This window comes from Drosophila erecta, unplaced genomic scaffold, assembly GCF_003286155.1.
Source record: "Drosophila erecta strain 14021-0224.00,06,07 unplaced genomic scaffold, DereRS2 tig00000021-arrow-pilon, whole genome shotgun sequence".
NCBI classification, from domain to species: domain Eukaryota; kingdom Metazoa; phylum Arthropoda; class Insecta; order Diptera; family Drosophilidae; genus Drosophila; species Drosophila erecta.
Genome location: NW_020825198.1, coordinates 346,245 through 370,071, shown reverse-complemented (window position 1 = coordinate 370,071; position 23,827 = coordinate 346,245). Strand labels below are relative to the sequence as shown.

At 48.3% G+C, this 23,827-nt stretch overlaps 7 protein-coding genes across 12 annotated transcripts; 3 read left to right on the top strand and 4 right to left on the bottom strand.

The window, feature by feature from the left end:
• On the top strand, window positions 1–678 carry LOC6545158. Its single transcript, XM_001970984.2, has one exon. It carries the CDS (start codon window positions 1–3, stop codon window positions 676–678), a length of 678 nt encoding a protein of 225 aa, XP_001971020.2.
• Window positions 679–837: 159 nt separating this feature from the next.
• LOC6545157 lies at window positions 838–4,978 on the bottom strand. The gene is made up of 4 exons (XM_001970983.3): window positions 4,790–4,978; window positions 4,142–4,736; window positions 1,580–4,056; window positions 838–1,516 (listed from the first exon to the last, which is right to left on the bottom strand). The coding sequence occupies exons 1-4, from the start codon at window positions 4,832–4,834 to the stop codon at window positions 1,235–1,237; spliced, it is 3,399 nt and encodes a 1,132-aa protein (XP_001971019.2). The 5' UTR covers window positions 4,835–4,978; the 3' UTR covers window positions 838–1,234.
• Window positions 4,979–5,233: 255 nt separating this feature from the next.
• On the top strand, window positions 5,234–8,106 carry LOC6545156 (cell division cycle 5-like protein). The gene is made up of 4 exons (XM_001970982.3): window positions 5,234–5,431; window positions 5,499–5,764; window positions 5,823–7,267; window positions 7,337–8,106. The coding sequence occupies exons 1-4, from the start codon at window positions 5,387–5,389 to the stop codon at window positions 8,023–8,025; spliced, it is 2,445 nt and encodes an 814-aa protein (XP_001971018.1). The 5' UTR covers window positions 5,234–5,386; the 3' UTR covers window positions 8,026–8,106.
• On the bottom strand, window positions 8,043–8,832 carry LOC6545155 (RING-box protein 1B). The gene has a single exon (XM_001970981.3). It carries the CDS (start codon window positions 8,500–8,502, stop codon window positions 8,134–8,136), a length of 369 nt encoding a protein of 122 aa, XP_001971017.1. The 5' UTR covers window positions 8,503–8,832; the 3' UTR covers window positions 8,043–8,133.
• Window positions 8,833–8,871: 39 nt separating this feature from the next.
• On the bottom strand, window positions 8,872–10,127 carry LOC6545430 (zinc finger protein 346). Its single transcript, XM_001970980.3, has one exon. It carries the CDS (start codon window positions 10,076–10,078, stop codon window positions 9,053–9,055), a length of 1,026 nt encoding a protein of 341 aa, XP_001971016.1. The 5' UTR covers window positions 10,079–10,127; the 3' UTR covers window positions 8,872–9,052.
• Window positions 10,128–11,221: 1,094 nt separating this feature from the next.
• On the bottom strand, window positions 11,222–19,594 carry LOC6545429 (tyrosine-protein phosphatase 1). Of its 2 annotated transcripts, none has more exons than XM_001970979.3 (10): window positions 19,330–19,594; window positions 15,166–15,577; window positions 14,542–14,649; window positions 14,383–14,475; window positions 14,181–14,322; window positions 13,275–14,124; window positions 12,517–13,202; window positions 11,839–12,463; window positions 11,586–11,763; window positions 11,222–11,524 (listed from the first exon to the last, which is right to left on the bottom strand). In XM_001970979.3, the coding sequence occupies exons 2-10, from the start codon at window positions 15,316–15,318 to the stop codon at window positions 11,435–11,437; spliced, it is 2,925 nt and encodes a 974-aa protein (XP_001971015.2). In that variant the 5' UTR covers window positions 15,319–15,577; window positions 19,330–19,594; the 3' UTR covers window positions 11,222–11,434. The 2 variants fall into 2 exon arrangements, with proteins under 2 accessions (XP_001971015.2, XP_015013604.1); XM_015158118.2 differs by having other exon boundaries at window positions 19,211–19,591.
• Window positions 19,595–19,821: 227 nt separating this feature from the next.
• Window positions 19,822–23,356, top strand: LOC6545428 (G-protein coupled receptor Mth). Of its 5 annotated transcripts, XM_026976384.1 has the most exons (10): window positions 19,883–19,914; window positions 20,544–20,862; window positions 21,066–21,585; window positions 21,649–21,802; window positions 21,862–22,038; window positions 22,094–22,348; window positions 22,420–22,591; window positions 22,657–22,851; window positions 22,919–23,006; window positions 23,318–23,356. In XM_026976384.1, the coding sequence occupies exons 3-9, from the start codon at window positions 21,070–21,072 to the stop codon at window positions 23,001–23,003; spliced, it is 1,554 nt and encodes a 517-aa protein (XP_026832185.1). In that variant the 5' UTR covers window positions 19,883–19,914; window positions 20,544–20,862; window positions 21,066–21,069; the 3' UTR covers window positions 23,004–23,006; window positions 23,318–23,356. The 5 variants fall into 5 exon arrangements, with proteins under 5 accessions (XP_026832184.1, XP_015013577.1, XP_026832185.1 ...); XM_026976383.1 differs by lacking the exon at window positions 20,544–20,862 and having other exon boundaries at window positions 19,822–19,914; XM_015158091.2 differs by lacking the exon at window positions 20,544–20,862 and having other exon boundaries at window positions 19,835–20,199.
• Window positions 23,357–23,827: the final 471 nt, after the last annotated feature.

The window sequence follows — 23,827 nt, the reverse complement described above, 5'->3', positions numbered from 1 at the left end:
ATGGCAGTTTCGATGTCTTTTAATCAGCACTCAAATGAAAACGTAACATTACCAAATACCAAGGTAGGCCAAAGAAAAAACTTCAAAACAACTGCCCAACGGCACGGCCACCTACCAAAATTCGTCCTCTTCCATCGGACCTTGAATTTTAACCCATCCTCAATCCAATATCGAATCAAGATGATTATCGAAATCGTGGTGCAGGTGCTCTACGGAACGGCGCTTCTGACTGCAATCATGGCGGCTCCTTTGGCCACGCTGGAGCTGGACGTGGCCGTGGTGGAAAGTGAGCAGCACGCCGCCAAAGTCCACTATTCGAGAGCTTTGATCTACGCGACCGTGTCACTCGTGCTGACCACCATGGCATTGATGCCCTACCTGGTGACATCGGCGCGCTGGCGAAAGCAGAATTCGAGGAAGATTTTCGTGGCAATGGTTCCCTGGATGCTGGTGTGCTGCATTCAGTTTCTGACAAACGCGGTGCTGCAGCTCAAGGAGATCTTCAATGAGGCGGGCGGGGGACGCCAAAGGGGCTTGGTCTACGCCCTGGTCTTCTACTGTGCCATTTTTGGCTTGGCCCTGGAGCAGATGCTCCACTGGAACGTCGTTTACGATTTGATGACCGACGGGGTAATAACAAGCATCTTCCACCACGAGCTGCCGTTAATGGTATCCTAAGTTGGCAGACCGATTACAACATTTATCTATATGTAAAGCTAAATAGCTATGATATAAAGTTACTATCACTGTTTTGCAAAGAACCCTTTAACCTTTGAAACTCACAAACTCATCTAACCGAATTGCAATCATAAACTGTATGCTGTGGCTTAGAAAATATGGGTTTGAGATTTGTAAATGTATTTCTGTTCCGAGCTTGCTATGTACACTAAGGGAATGAAACTGGGGTTCAATTAATAAAGCCTTTACCAATATACCTTTATATACATACTTATGTACAGCAACGGGCTCTTAAAATTCTAGGGGAACATGTACAGGAAAAGAAAAACGAAAAAGTCAAAAGATATTCTTCGAAGAATTCCGAAGTCCAGGATTGCACTTCAATCATCCTTCCACAGGAAGCAAGCATCTGCATCGGAGTTCTGCTTTTTGAAGTGACTTCCCGCGTCCTTAACACTAATAACATTGGTACAATTTTGGTATAAAACTCGGTAAAAACTAAGCGGCACTTTGTTCTTGCGCAACCTATCTTCTAAAATATGTACAGAACTCGTCCCTAGGAAGCCTGCAGGACATTCTCCTGACACTTGGTCACCTCCGCAGCCACTTTTGTACTGGAATGAGCGAGCACCAAGTTGCTCTCCACCTTGATCTGTGATTGTTTAGCCACTGGGACATCACCCTGGGATGAAGCTACGGCTTGATTGGGATTTCCGACTTCATGCTTGGCCTGGTGAACCTGCAGCAGGCCCTGATTGATGCTGGTGAAGTTGCACTGGTCGCACTTGTATATGATGGTGGACAGCTCCTGTTCAGGATGGCGCTTCTGAAGGTGTATCTGTTCAAGGAGAGCACAGAACTATTAGAAACTGCAGCACTTAGCAATAGAAATCTACCGAACCCGAAAGGCGGTGCTCTGGATGGCGCGGAAGTCGCAGTGCGGGCAGGAGTAGCGTTTCCTCTCCTTGTGCGTGGCCAGGTGGCGCCGAAAAGCGTTGTGATCGCTGGTCTCATGATCACAGGTGTCGCAGCGGAAGCGCTTCGGGTCCTGATGGCTTCGAAGATGAAGTCTCAGACTGCTCTTGGAACCAAAACGGCGCTGGCACTCGGGGCACTCCAGCTGTTCGTTTCGCTCCTTACATAGGTGCTCCCTCAGGGTTTTCTTCTGCTTGAAGGCGGCGCCGCAATCCTCGCAGCGATGCATTACGACGGGATTGGCTTCTGGTCCCGCGAAAATCTGCTCATTCGACTGCTTTCCCATGCCCAATCCTTGCGTGCGATGCAAACGACGGTGGTTCTTCAGTTGCTTGGTGTTCTTGAATCCCTTGCCACACTGCTCGCACTTATAGTTTCGCTCCTCCGAGTGGATCTTAGCGTGGGTGTTCACGAGACGCGAGTAGATGGGCGTCTTAAAGCTGCACAGCTGGCAGGAGTAAAGCTCCATGTCGATCTGGTGGGTGCGCCAGAGGTGCGTATGCAGGCAGTTCCAATTGCTAAAGTTGCTGGACTTGCATTCCGGGCACACCATTGGTTGGTTAGAGCTGAGGGATCCATTGTGGCATCTGCCGTGATACTCCAAAGTTGCGGGCGACTTAAAGCGGAACATACACCCCTCCACCACGCACTTGCCTCCCTCTGGCACTTGATTGGGCCCCTGAGAAGGCTTCCTTTTGGCAGCTGCTCCGCCAGAGTGCTTGGCGCCGTAGGGACGGCCCCTGACCGAGGTGCCGCCTCCAAGCAGCGGTGGATCCACGGCGGTGGGAAGGAGATTATTGGCCACATAGATGCGGGCAGGCTTTTCGGATGCAGGAGCCATCTCGCCTGCCAAGGGAACCAGCGGCGGAACCGGCAAACTACCCAAGGGTGCACTTTGAGCTACAGAGGTTGTCCCTCCCGAAGATGTTACCGGTACTAGAGGTGGCACTGTCCCTCGTCCTCCGGCTGCAGTTGCTTCTTCTGCGCTGTGTGTGTCCTCCGGCGGTGTGGCGTACAACTGCGCAAAATCCTTGACCAGCAGATCCTCTGCAGCGTGAGCCAAGCCATCGAGTGGGGGAGCATCAGCCACTTCACTGGGTGTAGGCAGACCGAGTCCAGCTTCTGGTACAGCATCTTCCATCCAGGGCCAGCACTCCAGATCCTCAGCTAGGTCATAGCCATCCTCGCTGGGCCAACTCCCGCTAATAGAGGGCTGGAATTCGCCCAGCGCTTGCGATGGCCCCTTGAGCTGTGAATTCACATCCATAGGCTGCTGCTGCACGGGCGGAAGCTCCATCATGGTCATTGCCATCGGCTCCAGATTGGGCACGATTAAGTGCTCCACATCGGTGCGATTCATCAGGTTCAGTTCGTCCACAGTGCGCAGGTGCAAGGTGCCCCTCTGCGGTGCCTTCAAAATGTCCACGTTTTTGATGAAGATCTTTTGCTTGTTGGTGATGGGAGCCGTAGGCGGCAAGTAGTGCTCCAGCTGGACAGGCTGTGGTTCCATTATTGTCAGTGGATCATTGAGCGGTGGCGGCGGAGTTGCCTCTTCCGAAACGAAATCCACGCCAAAATCTAGGTCCAAGGCACTGAAACGTGTGTTTTCCAAATTAGAGGCAGGCGCTCCATTGCCATTCAGCACAGAATCGAACGGAAATGCCTCGGTACACATCTGTGCCAGCGGGGCGAGGCTGGGCTCGAATCCTGGAAGCTGACACGTGGGCGTGAGCAGTGTCTCCGCCTGGAAGACATCACCATCTGCTCCTCCTACAGCTAGTACACTTTGCCCGGGATCTGCTGCCGACGGCATGCTGCTATTGAATCCCAGGCCGGGCAGAGCAGATGGCAGAACCATCGGTTCCTTGAGGATGTCTACATTGCGGATATAAATCTTCGGCTGACGCGGCTTCTCCGGCTCCCCGCCCACATCAGGAACTTCAAGGAGACTGTTGTCCGTAATGAGCGAATGATTCTGCAGCTGGAAGTCGAAGGGCAGCAAGGCGGGCTCTCTGAGCACGTCCACGCTCTTGATGGAGATCTTCTGGCTGGGCTTTGGCGGAGGAGCGGGTAAATTCGCAGCAGGTGCTGGTGGCATAGTCTGTTCGGCCGGCGATGCACCGACAGCCACACCTTCCAGCAGATCAAGAATGTTAGCGGTGGACCCGCTATCCGGCATTAGGGGCGAGAAATCCGGGAGTGGCTCCCTCAAGCAGTCCACGCTCTTTATAAAGATGCGACTCTTGGGTCGGGTTTGGCTCTGCGACATCTGTGTCTGCTTTTTGGTCTGTGCTTCCGTGACATTTCCGCTCACCAGAGTGAGTGTCTCATTGTCCTCCATTTGATGGTCCAAGCTGAGGTGCAAGCTGAGCGCATCGCTGGTGTAGAATATGTTTGAGCAGCCTGTCAAGGAACACGTGAAAAGTGAATGCGAATGGGATAAAGCATCCTAGCAGAGCACTCTTTTTGAAGGCGCACTATGCCTCACCTGGACACTGTTTCCTGTGCTGCTCCATATAGCAGTTGCCCTGGTTAAGATGTTGTTGAAGGCGCACCTGGCAGAGGCTTAGGAATGGACAATTGGGACAGCGCAGGATAAGGGGCGGGCCTTCCTGCACCATTGCCTTGCCCTCCACACTGGCGCAGCTGGAATTCCGAGTTGGAGGCGTTGGCGTGGCATTCAGACGATCCTTGGCCGCCGCTTCCGCAAGTTCCGACTTGATCAGTTCCTCCGACTTGATTTCCGCTGTGCGCCTGCGGAAGGCATTGCGGTAGCTCTTCTCCGGTTGCTGCAAGTCGGTGGTGTGGATCTGGACAAACGGAATGCCCTGATTGGGCTGGGATTCCACCGCCACCTCTGGAGGCGATCGGTTCCCGCCATCGGGCAGCCATAAACTAGTACTGGAAGCGGTGGCATTTGCAGCAGACGCGGAGGTGATTCCGGATCCCGATCCGATGACCAGCTCGTCGTCGAAGAATCCCCCAAAGTTGGAGTCCTGCTCCAAGGAGTGAACCGGCGTGGAAAGCGACAGGTCCTGGTGCGGATGTGAAGGATGCGGATGCGACAGCGGGAGCAAATGCAGCTGGAAGACACACGGCGTGTTTTTCTGGCCAGAGGTACTCGCTGGATGCTCACCTGGTTGCCACCATAATATCCCGGAAAGGTCGCATCGTTCATCATGGGTGCTGGTCCCTTGGTCCAGTTGATGCCAGGTGCCGGATTCCGGTTGCCGGTCTTCCGCTTTCTGGACACAAGCCTTTTAATTCCGCATCACAATTTACATTACGCAGATAAAAACTTTTGGTCACAAAAAAACTGATAGCGAACAGCTGTTGCTGTGCAAAGTGTGGCAGCACTGTTTCCACAACCATATTCGGCCACACTGTCGCAGTATGTTTTGTCGTGTGTAAGAGGCCTTTATTAAGTCCACCAACTTAAATTGCGAACTTAAAAAAACCAAAAATCAATCAGACGGTGTACAAACCCTACTAAAAATGTATTTCTTTTTTAAACTAAGCTATCACAGTTTATTTTGAGTTTAACGAGCGTTTAACTAGAGTAAACTACCGTGGTTTTCGAGAAATATACCAAAACGTGCTGGAGATATCGAAGTTATCGAGGACTAACCATCGCTAGCGGCTACTGCCAGAAAAAGAGCGGAGTTTCGTGGACTCGAGTGAAAATTGTGAAAATCCATTGTATCCGCGGGAAAAAGCAACGTAAAGCCCCAAAATGCCGCGAATAATGATCAAGGGCGGCGTGTGGCGCAACACGGAGGTAATTATCACAACAGTATATCGGTTAATCACATGGCTTAAATGGGCTACCGGTTTCATTCTCCCAGGATGAAATCCTCAAAGCTGCGGTTATGAAATATGGCAAGAACCAGTGGAGTCGTATTGCCTCCTTGCTGCACAGGAAGTCCGCCAAGCAGTGTAAGGCCAGGTGGTACGAGTGGCTGGATCCCAGCATCAAGAAGACCGAGTGGTCCCGCGAGGAGGACGAGAAGCTGCTCCACTTGGCCAAGCTGATGCCGACGCAGTGGCGCACCATAGCCCCGATCATAGGGCGGACGGCGGCCCAGTGCCTGGAGCGCTACGAATACTTGCTGTAAGTCCAAAGCACAAAATACGAAGTAGAAATCCGTAATCTCTTTTCTGCCGCACAGAGACCAAGCCCAACGCAAAGAGGATGGCGAGGACACGATGGACGATCCACGCAAGCTGAAGCCCGGAGAGATCGACCCCAATCCGGAGACCAAACCGGCGCGACCCGATCCCAAGGACATGGACGAGGACGAGCTGGAAATGCTGTCCGAGGCACGCGCCCGCTTGGCCAACACGCAGGGCAAGAAGGCCAAGCGCAAGGCTCGCGAGAAGCAACTGGAGGAAGCCCGCCGCCTGGCCACTCTCCAGAAGCGGCGAGAACTCCGTGCCGCTGGCATTGGCAGCGGAAATCGCAAGCGGATTAAGGGAATAGACTACAACGCCGAGATACCCTTCGAAAAGCGTCCTGCCCTCGGATTCTACGACACTTCCGAGGAGCATTTGCAGAAAAATGAACCCGACTTCAACAAGATGCGGCAGCAGGACCTAGATGGAGAACTCCGCTCAGAGAAGGAGGAACGCGAACGCAAGCGGGACAAGCAGAAGCTAAAGCAGCGCAAGGAGAACGAATTGCCCACCGCCATGCTGCAAAACATGGAGCCCGAGCGGAAGCGCTCCAAACTAGTGTTGCCCACGCCGCAGATTTCCGACATGGAGCTACAGCAGGTGGTCAAGCTAGGACGCGCCAGTGAGATGGCGAAGGAAATTGCCGGTGAAAGCGGCATAGAGACGACGGACGCTTTGCTAGCCGACTACTCCATCACACCCCAGATTGCAGCCACTCCACGTACTCCGGCTCCATACACCGATCGCATCATGCAGGAGGCCCAGAACATGATGGCCCTCACCCACACAGAGACGCCGCTCAAAGGCGGCCTTAACACTCCGCTGCACGAGTCCGACTTCTCTGGCGTGCTGCCCAAGGCAGCCTCCATCGCCACGCCCAACACAGTGATTGCAACGCCGTTTAGAACCCAGCGCGACGGCGGAGCAGCCACTCCCGGAGGATTCCTAACGCCCTCTTCCGGCGCCCTAGTTCCCGTAAAGGGGGCTGGAGGAGCTACGGGTGTCGTCAACACACCTGCCTACGTGAGGGACAAGCTAAGCATCAATCCTGAGGAGAGCATGGGCGTCACCGAGACCCCAGCCCATTACAAAAACTACCAGAAGCAACTAAAGTCCACGCTGCGTGACGGTCTATCCACGCTGCCGGCTCCCCGGAATGACTACGAGATCGTGGTACCCGAGCAGGAGGAAAGCGAACGCGTCGAGACCAGCTCAGAGCCCGCCGTTGAGGATCAGGCGGACGTCGACGCCAGGTTATTGGCGGAACAAGAGGCGCGTCGAAAGCGGGAACTAGAGAAGCGCTCCCAGGTTATTCAGCGTAGTCTCCCGCGACCCACTGAGGTGAACACCAAGATTCTGCGACCGCAGTCCGAGAAACAAAACCTTACGGAACAGCAGCAGGCCGAAGAGCTGATTAAACACGAAATGATCACCATGCAGTGTGAGTGAACCCAAAGTTTCCATTTTAACTCCAGTAATTAACGTTCTTCTACCTTGTACGACTTTCTAGTGTACGACTCGGTCAAGGATCCGGTGCCGGGTCAGTCGCAGCACAAGTTGGAACAGCTACAAAGCTACTTTAAGGCCAATCCCTACGAGGACATCTCGCAGCAAGAGCTGGCCAAGGCCAGGCAAATGCTCACCGAGGAAATGGAGGTGGTGAAGGAGCGCATGGCCCATGGCGAACTGCCCCTGGACGTGTATGCCCAGGTGTGGCAAGAGTGCCTCGGCCAGGTACTTTACCTGCCCTCCCAACATCGCTACACCCGCGCCAATCTGGCCAGCAAGAAGGATCGATTAGAGTCTGCCGAGAAACGGCTCGAGACAAACCGCCGCCACATGGCCAAGGAAGCGAAGCGCTGCGGCAAGATCGAGAAGAAGCTGAAGATTCTCACCGGCGGCTACCAGGCGCGCGCCCAGGTGCTGATTAAGCAGCTTCAGGACACGTACGGCCAGATAGAGCAGAACTCGGTCTCACTCTCCACATTCCGCTTTTTGGGCGAACAGGAGGCCATCGCTGTGCCGCGGCGCCTGGAATCGCTGCAAGAAGACGTGCGTCGCCAGATGGACCGCGAGAAGGAGCTGCAACAGAAGTACGCTAGTTTAGTAGAAGAGCGCGATTCGCTCTACTCACAAATCGAACAAATAACTGGCGTTAGGCCCACGGCCCAGCAACTTCTGCCCGACCAGGAAGCGTAATCCCTTTAGTGGGAGCCCAAGTCAACTCTAATTTAATTACATTTAATACATGCCAGCAAACATATGTCACCACCCCCTGCCCCGCTCCATATCCAACCAAATCCCTCACTAGTGGCCGTACTTCTGGTAGACCCACTCCTTGTTGTCCAGCGGGCAGACGAGGCGCGTCTTCAACCAGCGCGCGATGCAGTGGTAATGGAAAGCGTGGTTGCACTCGCCCCAAGCCACAGTGCACTCGTCTTGGTTGGCATTCGGGTCCGCCTGGCACTCGATGCACAGGTTCATAATGTGGTTACGGCAGATGGCACAGTTGTCCACTGCTACGTCCCATCCCCACATGGCGTGCGCCACCCACTTCTTCACCACAAAGCGCTCCGTCCTGGCTTGACCAGCTCCTCCACTGCAGGAGGGCTCTTCGTCATTGAAGTCCATGTCGTGGAAGTCCTCCGTCTCCTCAACCTCCATCTCCTCGGCCATGGTGTGAAATTACTGAATTTTTTCTTTTTCAAAATAAGAAGCTAAGTAATGAGCTTCGTGTTCGAATTTGATTTGAACTATTGTAAATTCCATGTGTCTAGCCTGACATTTATTAAAAAGAGTGACACCTACAGATTAAACTAAAAAATCACATCGGCGATAAATTAAACAAAAATACGTGCAGAAAATGGTTATACAAATAAAACATACTGGAACATCCATGTGAGATCATATTAAATGGGGCTCGTGAAAGCTTATCATCGGTAAAGTATATCAATCCAATATATTCCAATTCTTTTAGAAATTGCTCGAGTATCAGATACCCTGCTTCCCTACTTCTACCTATTACATACTTTTTGGCACATCTAGTATACCCGTTTACTCTACAGTAACGGGTATTAAAAACCTTTATTGTTGAACAACAAAAGTACGTCTTTTATAATGCCTCCATATTCATATCAGTATTATTGAGGAAGCTACTAGCTCAAGCTAGTTAATCAATGGCACTACCAATTGGAAGTCATGGCTTGGGGTATATCAAATAAATTCTTTACACGCTCTTGTCAGTTTGGGCAAGGCTCTTTACCCTCTTCAGGTGCTTCTTGCCGATAAGGTGCTGCTGCAAGGCGGTCACATGGTTCATCATCATGTTGCAGGGCTGGCAGTAGTACTGACCAATGGGAGTGCGATACAAGGCCTGTTCGGAGGCATCCAATTTTTGCGCTACAGGGGGCGGCGCCTCCGCAAGACGCACATCTCCCGACTGATTTGGATCCTGTCCACCAGTCCTCAAGTTCTTTTGGTGTCTGGCTCCAGCCAAGTGCACCTGCATTTGGGGAGCAGAGGTGACCACTATTTTGCACAGGTTGCAGGTGCGCTCATTATCCTCCGACTTGATGGGGCTGTTCTCCGATAGCATTACCTCCGTTGGCGCATCTTTGGTTGAACGCTCAGTCTTGAGGAACAGACTCCCTATGCCGCGAACACCATCCGACGTAGGCATCCTGCCCTGCTCCGCACGCTTGTGCTTTCGACCCAAATAGTGCTGGCGGGCGTGCATCGAGGAGGTGAGGTTCAGGTCGCACAGGTCGCAGTGGAAGGCGCTTGGGCCGGTGGGTCCTTGCATGGCCAGCCGCTTCACTGAAGGCGCCTGCAGACCCACCTCCGTGTAGTTCTTGGCCAGCCAGGCGCTGATGTGTCGGTCGTGGGCCTTCGATTCGTAGTGATCCCGGGCGCACTTCCTGGAGGTCACCTGCACCTTGCACAGCTGACAGTTCAGTGGTCCAATCAGACGGTTCAGCTCATCTGGATAGCTCTCGTCGCGTCCGGGAGACAGGACCAATTCGCCTTCCGCCTCCAACGAATGCTCCTCCATGCACTTAGCCTTCCGCTTCAAGTGGGGCCTGATGGAGTCATTATCTGGGTTGTCCGTCCGTTTACCAGGCGCCACCAGCCTGTTACTGGTTTCAGGCGCTGGCTCAGATTCGTGCCTGGCTTTGTCCACTCGTATACTGGGGGTCTCTCCCGCTGGCAGGTGTGGAATGCGGAAGCCACCGAGGAACCCGGGTAAACTCATGTCGCACCTAAAATCTATAAGCCAATGCAAGGCTAGAGATGGACCAAGGGACCAGACGCATGCGCCAAACTCTCCCAACCTTCAAACAAATGTAATATGAATCGTTCAATATTTGTTGTATTTCGTAAGTCACCTAATATTAGTAATTCCATATATTTTCCTACTTATTTTCCTTAAAATGCAAATTTTTCGTACAACTAAACATCAAACGATATCTTATAGTTTTTAAATATATCATCTCTAGGCTAAATCGGTTTTTTGCGCAGACTTTGGCTGAGTCGGCCTGTATGAATTATCAACACACAAGACTCCCTACTAGAGATATACAAGTCTCATTATACCAGTTACTCGTAGAGTAAAAGGGTATACTAGATTCGTTGAAAAGTATGTAACAGGCAGAAGGAATCGTGTCCGAGAATATAAAGAATATATATTCATCAGGATCAATAGCCCAGTCGATCTGGCCATGTCCGTCTGAACGCCTCGATCTCAGGAACTATGAGAGCTAGAATGTTGAGACTAAGCATGCAGCTTCCAGAGACATAGACGCAGCGCAAGTTTCCAAATGTTGCCACACCCACTCCTACGCCCACAAGCCACCCAAAACTGTCACACCCATTCTTTTGAAAAATGTGATTTTTTCATTTTTTAATAAATCATGTAAATTTCTATAAATTTGCCAAAAACTTTTTGTCACGCCCACAAACCGGCCAAAACTTTAACGCCCACACTTTTCAAAAATGTGGTATTTTGTTCACTTTATACATATCTTGTACATTTCTATAGACTTGCTAAAACTTTTTGCCACAAACATTTTGTCTTGTTTTTTAATTATACATTTTATTGGATTTTTGTTCAGCATAAATACATTTATGAATTGATTTGGTGCTAAAATACTAACAGTTTTATCTTCTCATGTCTATCAGTGTATAAGGTTCGCGTTCTCGGTAGCTATTTGCGTATTGTTCTCGACCGCCAATTGTGTGTGGCGTGTAGCGTTGGATGGGTGTAAATAAATTGCCATTTGTTTCGCTTTGTATACTTCGATTAGGTAGTTGGTTCACTTCGTTAACCGTTCCGTGGTGGCTTTGTAAATTTAGAATCGTTCCTTGCAGCACTTTGTAACTTTGGAGAGATAATGTATAAGTAAGTAAGTGTGTATTTAGGGGTACCTTATGAACGGAGTTGATAATACAATATACGGGTTTGTAAGAGTAATGATATACAATCAGTTTTTATCATATGTCTACGGGACCTAAAAATTAGATAGATTTAGACGAAGTCTCGCATAGAATAAGAAAAACTTGGGGCGTGTAAGCGGAAGATTGTAGATTGCGTAGCTGGATGGTCCTGCCCCTAATCCTCGTCGTCGTTAATGGCTGCACTGCTGCGTGAGATCTTCATGTAGGCGGCGCAGATGCACTCGCACACGAAGCGGTACTGGCTCTGCAATTAAAGATCGCGATTATAAGAAAGGCACAAGTAAATCCTAGCCAGCAGCACTCACCACATTCTGAACCATGCAGGCACGCTGATCGCGCATGGTGCGCACAATGTCCAACGGATATACTGGCTCTCGAGCCTCCATCAATGCCAGCGCCGTGTCCATCAGTATGAGCACTCCAGTACGTCCTATTCCCGCCGAGCAGTGGACAATCACAGGTGGATTGGCTGCACTGATGCACCTTAAGATTATCAAGGTGTAATTATTTGATTGATGATATGGATCACCCATCCGAATTCATAGCCCTTGTACTCACTGATGCACGCTTGTCGAGACCGGCGTTTCGTCCTCCGGAGTGGCCCCGTTGCTGGCCGCGCACTTGCGCTCGCGCATCAGTCCGCCGTTCTCGTCGGCATCCGCATCGGCATCCATTAGGCGCACCTGCTTCAGACTCTCCTCGATCTCCTGAAGGAGCGTGCGATTTCGAGCGGCGCGCACCCGCTCCGTAAACTCTAGGAAAAGGTTAGGATCGGAGGGCACACAGTGATCTGGCCAGGCCAAGTACTGCATGTGGTGGATGTGACGCTGCTCGTGCTTGTCCTTCAGAACGAACTCGCGGAAAACGAAGCTACCCGTCTCGTCCGGTTTCTCGCTAAGGCAGCGCACCGAGAATCCCTCCGCTAGTTGAAGTTCCTCCCCAGTCACCGGCCAATACTGGTGGCATTTCTGGCGACCCGACTCCATTACTGTCGTTAGCATCACCAGGAGATGGCTGCTCTCCTGCTGCACCATGCGCCAAAAGTCCGTCGTGGTGCTGGCCAGCGGTCCCTGGGTGGCGATATATCGGTTCACCGCTCCGCCGGGAATCTCCATGTTTACGTAGTTGGCGTTGATGTAGTCGCCTGTGAGCGAGTTGACCAGAGATACCCGGGTGCAGTCATCTGAAATATTACTTCCATGTTAAAATAGCCCAATTTAGTGACATTTTACTTACATGGCGATATGTCTCGATATCGGTTCTTGGGCGCGTTCGCCGGCTTCCGAGCTTCAGTGATGGCCAGATCCGGATTCTTTCTGTACATGAGCTCGTACTGCGCCAATAGGGCGCCCGAGGCCAAGCCATCGCTGAGCAGCAGCAGGCTCTGGGTGAACAAAGCATCTCCATCTAGCAGATTAGAGTGTGATCCGATCTCGTCGCTCTCCGGGACGTACTGGTACAACGGCTCCTCCTCAAGGAGCAGAGGAGCCGAGCGCTGGGGCCGCACTGTCAGTAGCAATTCGCCGCTGGCTTGATGACGACAATCACGAATCATGGCCACCACCTGCTCGTGACGCAGGCCGTGCACATCCCGGCCATTAATCATCAGTACTTCGTCGCCCTCGCAGACACGCGGAGTGCAACGATCGGCGGGCGTATGGGGTACTACTTTTGACACCTGAACGGGCAGGCTCAGATCCACTCCACCCTTCACGTTGAAACCATACCGTCCCTGCTCGTCGGCCTGCAAACGAATGGTGATGAGGTCGCTGCCGCTTTCCGGCTGCTGATGACCCACTGCGTCCGCGATGGTTGTTGGCAGTAGGAGTGGGCTGTGCTGGCCGGAGCTGTAGGCGGGCGGCATGGGCGACGGGGAGGCAGAATCGAAGCGTCGGGTGCACTGTTCAATGAAACCCACGTCGCTGTAAATCAAAAAGCAAGTAGCGTTTATAACCGAAACTCATGGAACAGTTTTCAAACTTATTTCTACTTACAGCTGAATGTCATACTCGTCGCTTTGCTGCTCCCAGGCCTTGCGCGGCATGGAGTCGGCCTCCTTGGAAGTGACCTTGTTATCGTGCGGGCGGCTAGTCTTGGTAATGGTCAGAATGGTTCCTGCGCCGGCTGGCTTTCCGTTGTTGTGGGAGTTGGCACTCTCCGAACCGCTGTGCTGCTGCATGGGAGTACCGCCCGAGGAGCCCGATGTTCCCACACCGCCGGCGGCTCCCAAAAGCCGCTTGCTCGGCGAGCGCACAAATACCTTGTGGATGCGACCGCGGCTCTTGGACTCCTGCACCGCCTGGAGCTCTGTGCGTCCAGAGTAGTAAAACTTGCTACCTAAGCTGATGTTGAGGAACCGCGAGAGGCGGTGCGGTCGCTTTAGGCGGAAGAAGCTGTGGTGCTCCACGCAGGATTTCCACAGCGCCTTGGCATGCTTGTGGCTGCTCATCCCAAAGCCCAGCAAAGTATCGTAGTTCTCGCTGGGCTCGCGGCGCAACTGGATGAAGAAGTCCTTACGCTTGAACGACACCTTGACCATCTTGCTCCACGAGAAGGTGTTCACGCGCAACGAATGCTGGAAGACGAGCAGTCCGACGGCCGATACGCCCAGCTGCAGATCCTTGCCATTGGAGTCGGTGGCCCTGTGCAGGTCAATTCCGTATAGTTCCAATCGCTTAGCGTGCTCCAGGTAGTTGTACTCCGCGTCCGCCGGCAGCTGACCACGGTGCAGCTTGTGCAGTTCTCCAACCTTTCGCTCCGCCTCGGTTGTCTGGTCGCAGAGCAGCTGCATCCCGCTCAAATATCCCGGCTGGTGTTCTGACGCATTAAAGTCTCCCAACTCGGCTGTAAAATAGATGGATGTTTTAAGTACTGTCACATCAGATGGAGCATTAAATTACATTGCACAGTGTAGCTGGCAAGCAGGCACTGGGTGTTGCTGGAGCACGGCAGCTTGCCCAGCAGAATGTGGCGCTTGATCTGCAGATAGAACTGGTAGCGTGTGAACTCCTCCTGCAGTCGGCTGGGGTCGCTTACAAAAAACTAAGCAAAAAAGACCTTAGGGTTTTTTGGCAAAAGGAATCGAGAGCTTTGTTGTAATACCTTAACCCTAAACTCTAATAATGGTACGGCATCGTTGTCGAGGGAAACGCTGCTGCATTGCTTCTTAAACTGCTTCTGGGCATCAACCCATCTCTGTGAAGAAAACCCGGGCAAGTGATTACAAATGTGTTTTTAGCAATGGAGAACTCCATGACTTACCACGACGTCACCCGGCTTCTGTGGAAATAGTAGACCAAAATAGTCCCTTTCGGATAACTCGAGATATTGAAAGACTTGATCCAGGAGCTCAGAGCCTTTCGCACGTTTCTAAAAGGTGAACAAATGCAGATTCATTTATTTCTTAAGCCAAATGGAAACCATATAAAAAACCAATTTCCAGTTGTTTGCATTGCCTTTAGCGCAATTACAGTAATTAATCGATTTCCATTTGGTTGCAATTTGGTAGGCTACTATCATTTTCATCTGCGGCAACCACACACACTACTCGATCATCGAGGTAAAAGAAAGTGAAACCTCGACTGGAGATAGGAAAAAAATGCGGACAAGTGCGTGTCTGGAGATGCTAGTCGAGAAGAAAGTGAGCTCTGAGTGCACAGCCACCAAAAATGAACAGATAAAATTGAATAAATGAATAGTGATGATTATGAAGACCTCGAAACTTTCTTTGTTTTGACTACGATTCGCATACCGCATAATTATGCGCGGAGTCGCGGTTATATAGGTGTTAACCAAATTGTGCAAGTGGAACTTTAAAACACGGTATTATCATGAATATACGGCTTAGGGGTTGTAACTGTGCTCAAGCTTAAGGGCGGATGTTACCTCGATCCGAAAGGTGTGCGTGATGTCATCTAGGAACAGGACGGTGACGCATTGCTGCCGTTGCGGGTTCTTCTTGTCGCGCGCCAGTTCTGGGCCGCCTCCTCGCAGGCGAAAGGTTCTAGTCAGGTTGTTCAGTCGGAAGCGCTCAAACATGACCGAGTTCCATGAACTCCATGATTCGGGTCGGGTTCGAGGGGTGCAAAACTTCGTGTATCACGTTGGAGGGCGCAGATGGCGGAGGAGGAGCTCCTTGTTTGTTGGGGCTGCCTCTCCTGGCTCGGCTTCTTGTTTATTCGATAAATTGGCAAGAGTGTTTATATTTGTTTGTTTGGTATGCTGGCTTGATGTTTTGTTTCCAGTTAACTTGGCTGCCTGCCTCGGCTCCTTTTCATGTGGATGGATCTCTGATTGACTGAAAAACAAGAGTGGGTGAGAACGGGGCTCATATGAGTGCCAACTTACGGCTTGTTGAAAGTAATGAAAAGCGCTCACGCCTCCTCTTCCGCTGCAGTTGTTTATTTTCCTAGTTGTTATTTTATGGCCAACACACAACTTCAATGCCTAACAATCGAGGCCTTCGCCTTTCCTGCCTCGCACTTCTATATTTCCCGCGGGATTGGATGGTGCATACTTCCACGTAGTTGCTCTGCCCAGACAAGCAATCGACGTCGATGACAGTCGCCAAGTGCTTGGTGACTAATAGTTTGTCTTTGAGGCCTTTCTTTGCCTCTCACACTGCGCCGCTCAGCTTTTTCTTACTCGTAGGCCGCCGAAAGCCCAGAATAACCATTGTCAAAGTTGAAGATAAGGTAAAGTCTGCCATTATATAGCAGGCAGTACTAATACTAGCACGTTGTGTATTTGTACACTCAGGAAAACATATTTGAATAATAGGAATCGTTACTAAAAGTGAACCTCAGAATCATTGCGTCAGATTTTTCAAAAAGCGTAGCATAAAGATATATACATTTTGATTAATAATCTACAGTAATTCCCTGAAGTTAAATAAAACCTTAAGCAGCTCAGAGCTCGTCGCAATTCTTTCAGTGCAGTTGCCCTAAGCCTCAAATCGTCTGCTAATGATTGATGTGCCGTGTAATTGGCTTAAATGCTCTCAACTAATATACACAGACCAAGTATCTATGTGTGCGTAATTGTAAGCACTATCCACCTATTTTACCTTTCAACCTTATTTTCCGCAGACGTCGACTGTTCTCCAAAACTGGGTTAAACCCGCTTTTGTTCAACGGCAAGGGGCAGACATGGCGCGAATTGAAAAGAGCCGAGACTTTAGATACTGAGCTTTTTCCTGTAGTTACCATGGAGTCGCTAGTAATTATCGATCGGGGTCTAACTAGCGAATTTTCTTGAGTCAGTGACCACTTTTACACAGATATCGAAAGAGTTGAGACATAGGTTACTTTTCTGAATTGCCTCTCCGAAAACCGACGTATTCCGTTTTTATCCTTGGCAGGGAGAGAGCGCAATTGTAAGTAAAAATATCTTGGTATCGGAAAGATATTTTTGTCAGTTGTCAGGCGAGAGAGGCAGATGCGCAAAACTGACGGATCAGGAAGCACAACTAGTGTCAGATCGAGCACTTAACTTGAATAGAATGTCAGGCATGAAACAGACCACTGGTCCCGTCTCATTATCAGTAGGTGAAAATCAATATCGCGATCACGAGGTCAAGTGTAAGGGGCACAATACAAGGTTAATCTACAAAAAGTAAAGCTGTAAAAATATCCAAATAATACTTTCCAAAAAATTTCAGTTCTTCCATAAAAGCCTCCATGCATTTTGACTAATACTAGCTAATTTTTTATTCGGAGTTGCAATTAGCTGTGGACCACTGTTCTTGGCTGGGTTATCAACAGGTTGGCGAAAGAGAACAACGCTCGAAAATAGGAATATTATTAAAAACAAACAATGGTTTGCGTCATTCTCTGACGCCCACGAGACCCGGTTACGATACTAGATGAATGAAATGGGAAGCGGGACCCGACGGACAGTGCTCCACGCTGCTCGCCATATTTTCCCGGAAGCCAGTTAAGTTCGGTGTCCATTTAGGGCAGGTTGTCAATGGCCAGCCAGCCGCTTTGACTTTTCATTATGAAATCGAAATCAAAATGAACAACCTATGTGGTGGCCCACTGGGATGTCCATTGTTCGACCGCTGTTTCTCGGTTTTCGGTTCGTTGACCGACTTTCTGTGCAAAATTATTATCGGGGCACACATTTATTTGTTTACCCGGCATAGTTTTTCCATCCCGCTGACCGAATAACGGTATGGGGCAGACTTCTGCGGCTCTTACTTGGTGTGTTGGGCGCTGAGCTGCTGGCGAAGCACTTTCTTAGGGCATCTCCCCATGACCTGCGCCTCTCGACGAGTACTTGTGATCTCGTCTTGGGGTTGTTGAGTGCTCATCACTCGGAGTGGCTCAATCAACGAAACCATTCCATAGACAAGGGCAACGGGCACAATGGATTCATATGAGGTAATGGAAACCGCAGATGTGGTACTTCCAAGGAAGCGAAATTTGAGAAACGCCAGCCACAAGAAAAACAACAAAGCCTAGGCCAAACAAAGCGTGTGCTCAGCTAAACTTTTCGAGTGGTTCTAAGGAGCGTGGAAGTCGCTACACAGAAAACCGAAGCCCGATGTCACTCACTTCAATTACATGCGACTTTCGAGCTGATTTCCTTTCGGACGAGCTGGTTCTGACGCCTGGCAACCCAAATCAAAGTCAAATGCTAATGGACCAAAAGGATCCTAGATTTATGTGGTACGAATATTTCAAGAACCTATCCTATTCACGTTTCGTACGTCATATTCAACGGTATAAAATCAATTGATTGATATTGAAATTTCAGTTTGACGACCCCAATTCCCTGTGCAAAAATAGAATTTGGCGGCGCTAAAAGCAAAAGCTCGGCTAAATAGATTTCCCCGTTACGAGGAGTTGTGGTCCACCCTCCGGGAAATGGTTTTTAGAACGGAACATGGAACACGGAAGCCCGTGGAAAAACAGGTTATGCTCCCCGATTGATTTTCTCTCGTGCCACCGACGCATCAATTACGCTGGCCTGGCATTAATTATCGGCTGGCGTATGCATTTGCCGGGCTTACCTTATGCCCGTTTTGCCTCAGGGTTGCCATGTGCCACGGTGTGGAAGGGGTGGCGACCCAGGAAGGGATGGGGCCATCATCCAAAGCGGGGTTGGGACCGCTTATCGCTGTTTGCCTTTTAATTTTTATTGCTTTTGGCGTGCAGCAGCGGGAGGGGGAGCGAGGAGCGCACCCCACAACTGTTTGTTCTACGCATTCACTCAACATTCTGAATATGCTATTTTCGTGTTCATATTCCACATGCATCACAGTCCCCGGATAAAGACCCGGGCGACACTCATACTCACCCAGAGGCACTGACAGAAATCTGGGAAATAGGAGAAGCACTGACAGAAAACTGGGAAATATCTGCATTATTGTTGAACTGACAGCACTTTACCAAGATATGTTTTATAAAATGAACATAGCCAAGAACCGAAGAACTGATGTGACAACTTACAACTTTACGCTGTAATTCCCCATGTTGGCCATGGATTCTTACAGTGTAGAATTGCAGCTGATTTGTACTTATTCCTTCCATTCGTTTACCGCTCCTACGATTGGGTCAATTATGCTTGCTGTTCTTTAAGACGCCTAGATGGGCGAAGAAAAAGGGGTACTGGCATTTACGGTTAATTGACGATTTTGTAAACAAATAATAAACGATTAATTGCAGTGCATCTTGGCTATCTTCCCTCCTTCTTCATTCCCCCTTATCTACGCTATTGCCACTTCCTTCGTTGCACTACATTCGTGCGGCTTTCGAGGTTTGTGTGCGTGCAATGGTTCTCTCTAACTCTATTCCTCTCCCTTTCGCGCCTGCATGGAACTCCGGAAGAGGTAGTGAGCAAGAGGAAGAATAATAATAATAATTACAAACACTGCAGCCGAGAGAAGTTGCAACACAAAAGGGAAAGCAGAAGTGCGGACTCTTACCTCTCTCTTTTTGGGCTGCTGTAATTGCACCAACTAGATTTTTTATTCAACAAACGCCGAATATGTTTCTAACGCATTCGGAAAGAGACAACACACATTGCACAGCCACTGACACTCACACACTCGCATTCAGGCTGCCGCTTTGAAGAAAGGACAACAAAAAGAAAAAAATTCGCGCAGGCCGGTTAAAAATCAAGATAAATGCGCGAGCTTGGCCTAATGTCCTTTATCCTTTAGTTAGGGGTTTTCATGGGAACGGAAGAAACGAAAAACAAACCGAAATAAACTGAACCGACACAATGAAAAAATGGACTGGCTAGTGATGGATGCTAGCCTCGCACGATAGTATCGATAGTATCGAGGTTTTAGTTTCGATAAGATTTTACGATATCGAGAATAATAAAGGGGTGCATTGTTTACTATTCTTACAATTCTTTTTAACTCTAGCACGGATTTACGCACCGCAAATAGTGTTAAAACTGAAAGGATCAGGGGAGCGAACTGTGCATATAAAATACTAAGTGTAGTAGTAGTGTAGAGTTTGAATCGAGAGCTTGACAGAAAAACAACGTGAATAAAGAAAAGCTTAAAAACATTGTTACAGTGGAAACATGGCATCAGAACGGACTATCGTCAGTGCCGGCGCATTCAATATATATGATCGATTCCATCGTGACTGGTAGAAAGACGACGTGAAAAACAAGGTTAAAAATAAACATTAAAACAAATATAGCATTTTTAATTAGGAAAAACCAGTCAAAAAACTGAATAACAACAAATTACTTCATTGGCGGCTGCAACACCACTGATTGTGGCGCCAGATCGACAAAGAAATTCCAGTTCCGCCGGTATTTCGGACGCGAAAATATTAAGTTGGCGCATACACACAATTTGAGAGAAGAATTCAAAGTTTAAGTGATCGAGCCCCAGCCGCCGCTCAATCTCCCCATTATAATTAGCCGTCATACACTGATCGAGAAGCAAAAACCGTAAATATTTTTTACAAATAGGACTCCCTGTCGTGGAAATAAATATCAAGCAAACCAAATTAAGAGGCATACAAAGGAGTGATTTATCATGTATCTTCACAGTATTGTGACCACAGTTACCCCATTCCATAATCCCCATAAAAATATTTATATTTAAATATAACATATTGTGTGTATATCATGTGTATCATGTATTATGTGTATTGTATATCATACCATTAGTTTAGGAAAATTATAATTATAAAAAGAACAGTAGATTTTCCCTGAAGAAAATTATTGACACACCCTAAAAAAAATAAATCAAATTAATTTTAACAAATCTTGGCTAATGTTATGTTAAACAGCTTGGAAGATGGCATTGAAGAAACCAAGTTTTAAGTGGTTTGTGATCAAATATTGCCACCAGATCCACACCTCCACTTTTGTAGATAGGATCACCAGGCAGGTGAAGATAAGCCCGAATGAAAATCGAACCAACAGAGAATGCAGCCCTAGCTAAGAATGAGTTCGGAAAGAAAATGTCTTCCATAGCTGTTCAGTGGACACTACTTGAAGCTAATTACAAGTGCCTCGTTGAAAACCACCTATTTCAAAAGCCACCCATATGCCGAACTATGCAAACAAATTTTTCAGTAAAGCGATGGACTTTTGCAACAAATGCATGTATGTATGTACATATTAACCTTATCCAGCTTGGCAAACGGACAAAAATATGTGCACTATCTTTGTTTTGTCAATTACATTTTGCTTCTTATTTCTCATTTGTACAATATCAGCATGCTATTTAAGTTCATTTCATTGAATTTGGTATAAATTGCCAACAATGTCAAAAACATCTATGGACTCCTTTCTTGTGTCCTTTTCAGATAAATGAAAATAGTGTTGGTTAAACGGCTTCCGCGTATATTAACTATCATAGTTGTTGGGCTGCTTCTGCAAAAATCAAATGCAGACATTCCCGAATGCGATTATTACGACACTGTCGATATTTCGGCAGCTCAAAAGCTACAGAATGGATCGTACATATTCGAGGGGTTGCTCGTTCCGGCCAATTTGACTGGAGAATATGAGTTCAGGATCCTCCCGGACAACTCGAAGCAGAAGGTGGGCAAACACATAAGAGGATGTGTGTGCAAGGTGAAGCCCTGTGTCAGATTTTGCTGCCCCCACAACCACATAATGGATAATGGCGTCTGCTACGACAACATGACCGAGGAGGAGCTGACTGAACTGGATCCTTTTCTTAACGTGACTCTTGACGACGGGACGGTGTTCAGCAGGCACTTTAAAAAAGAACTAATCGTCCAGTGGGACCTACCGATGCCGTGTGACGGAATGTTCTCTCTAGACAACAGGGATGAACTGGATCAATACGCGTTGTTCGAGGTTTATTTGCTTAATATGGAATTGATGACTGTGCCTGGTTTACTTTAAATTTTTTTATTCTAGAACGGAACTTTCTTTCGCTACTATGACCGTGTGACCCTTAACAAGCGCGAGTACTGCCTTCAGCATCTTACATTCACAGATGGTAATGCAACGTCTATTCGAATTGCACCTCACAACTGCCTAATACTGCCATCCAGAACGGGACAGACGGTTGGTATGCTATACCATAAAAGCAGCTGAGTTTCCTGGTTATTATACCTTTTCTCCCAACAGTGATGATCATTTCGCTGATATGCATGGCTCTAACGATCACCGTTTACCTCTTCGTTAAGAAACTACAAAACTTGCACGGAAAATGCTTTATGTGCTACATGGTGTGTCTCTTCTTGGGGTATCTTTTGCTATTGCTCGATTTGTGGCAGATGTCCTTTAACTTTTGCATAACAGCAGGTTAGTCACCATGAGACTATACGGCGATGAACATGTTCAATAACGACTTTCTCAGGTTTTCTAGGCTATTTCTTTGTCATGGCCGCATTCTTTTGGCTTTCCGTTATCAGTCTGCATCTTTGGAACACGTTCAGCGGCACCTCCCACAACGGGAATCGCTTCTTATCTGAGCATCGGTTTGCGGCCTACAGTACCTATGCCTGGGGCATGGCGGTGGTCCTCACCGGAATCACTTGTCTGGCCTATAAGGTCGTGGAAAACGAGGATTGGAATCCTCGTGTGGGCGCCGAGGGACACTGTTGGATATATAGTGGGTACCGACTTCCAAGTGAAAGCCACATACATAGTATTCTACTATGCTTTTTTCTTTGTCATCAATAGCTCAAGGCTGGTCAGCCATGCTCTACTTTTACGGCCCAATGGTATTTCTTATAGCGTTTAACATAACCATGTTTATCCTGACGGCTAAGCGTATAATAGGAGTGAAGAAGGACATTCAGAACTTTGCCCACAGGCAAGAGAGGAAGCAGAAGCTGAACTCGGACAAACAGACGCAAGTTAAAAGACTTTCTTGAAGATAGGCTTTCGATTACCGGGCTCTTTTTGATTTGATTACAGTTACACCTTTTTCCTGCGGCTCTTCATCATAATGGGATTGTCGTGGAGTTTGGAGTTCGGCTCCTACTTTGCGCAATTCAACCAAACTTGGGCCAACGTCTTTCTGGTGGCTGACTACTTAAATTGGTCCCAGGGAATCATCATATTTATACTGTTTGTTCTGAAGCCCAGCACGTTGAGACTCCTGAAGAAAAGGTAAGCAATCTGCAAGTCTGCAATGATTTCGTTTAATAAGGTCCACTTATTATCTCTGCCTGAGCAGCATTAGGGGTGAGGGTGAGGAGGTCAACAACAGCGAAGAGGAGATTTCGCTCGAGGACAGGAAGAATTATCAAAATGCCCTGTAATAGGTAATCCGAAGAGAACTCTTTCTTGGGCATTTGGTGTTGGAATTATTTGTTCTACTAATAAGCGTACTGATAAGCGTACTTGCATGCAAGATCAAAACCACTAATTTAGTACTGTAGTCCTGTGGTCTTGGTCAGACGGATCAGTTTTGAGTCACTTGCACATGTGGTTTTCTTGCTTGTCTCTAAAGCTCTGCTTACTTACTCAGCATGGTGTTCCTTGTCCCACACATTTATTTATTTATTATTGCACTTTTACTCGTGAATTATTACCTTATGTTTTGTCATTATTCTAATTCGATTTTCTTTGCTAGGAACCATCCAAAATCCACGAGGAGGATCACTCTCCATGGCATGTCGGATTACCGTGTAACAAACCTTAAAAAATAAAACACGGAACTTGACTTTCATATAATTAAGTAATAATTAAGTAATTCTGCATGTATATATATTTAAACTTTTAAGTTGTGTAACGTATCAAAAAAACCGTTTTGTGTAATCACTCTTACTAAACCTTTTTTTTAGTAAGGGATGCTTGTCTTTTACATTTATTTAACCCATGAAGTTTTTTAACTTTTGAAAATAGAAAATAATACTGCAATAATATTGCGTCAACATATTTTGTAAGTAACCTCATCTTATGTGGCTTTAGAACGTGAGTATAAATCGGATTTCCCTGACGAGAACATTCGTCGTGTTGAAATACCATTACATTCCCTATTGGTTGCATTCCCAATTGGTCAATTGATACCTGCCCACACTTCTACACCGCGAGGAATGGAACCCCGAGTTGCGCCTACCACTTGTTGAATCCTAACTAGCCA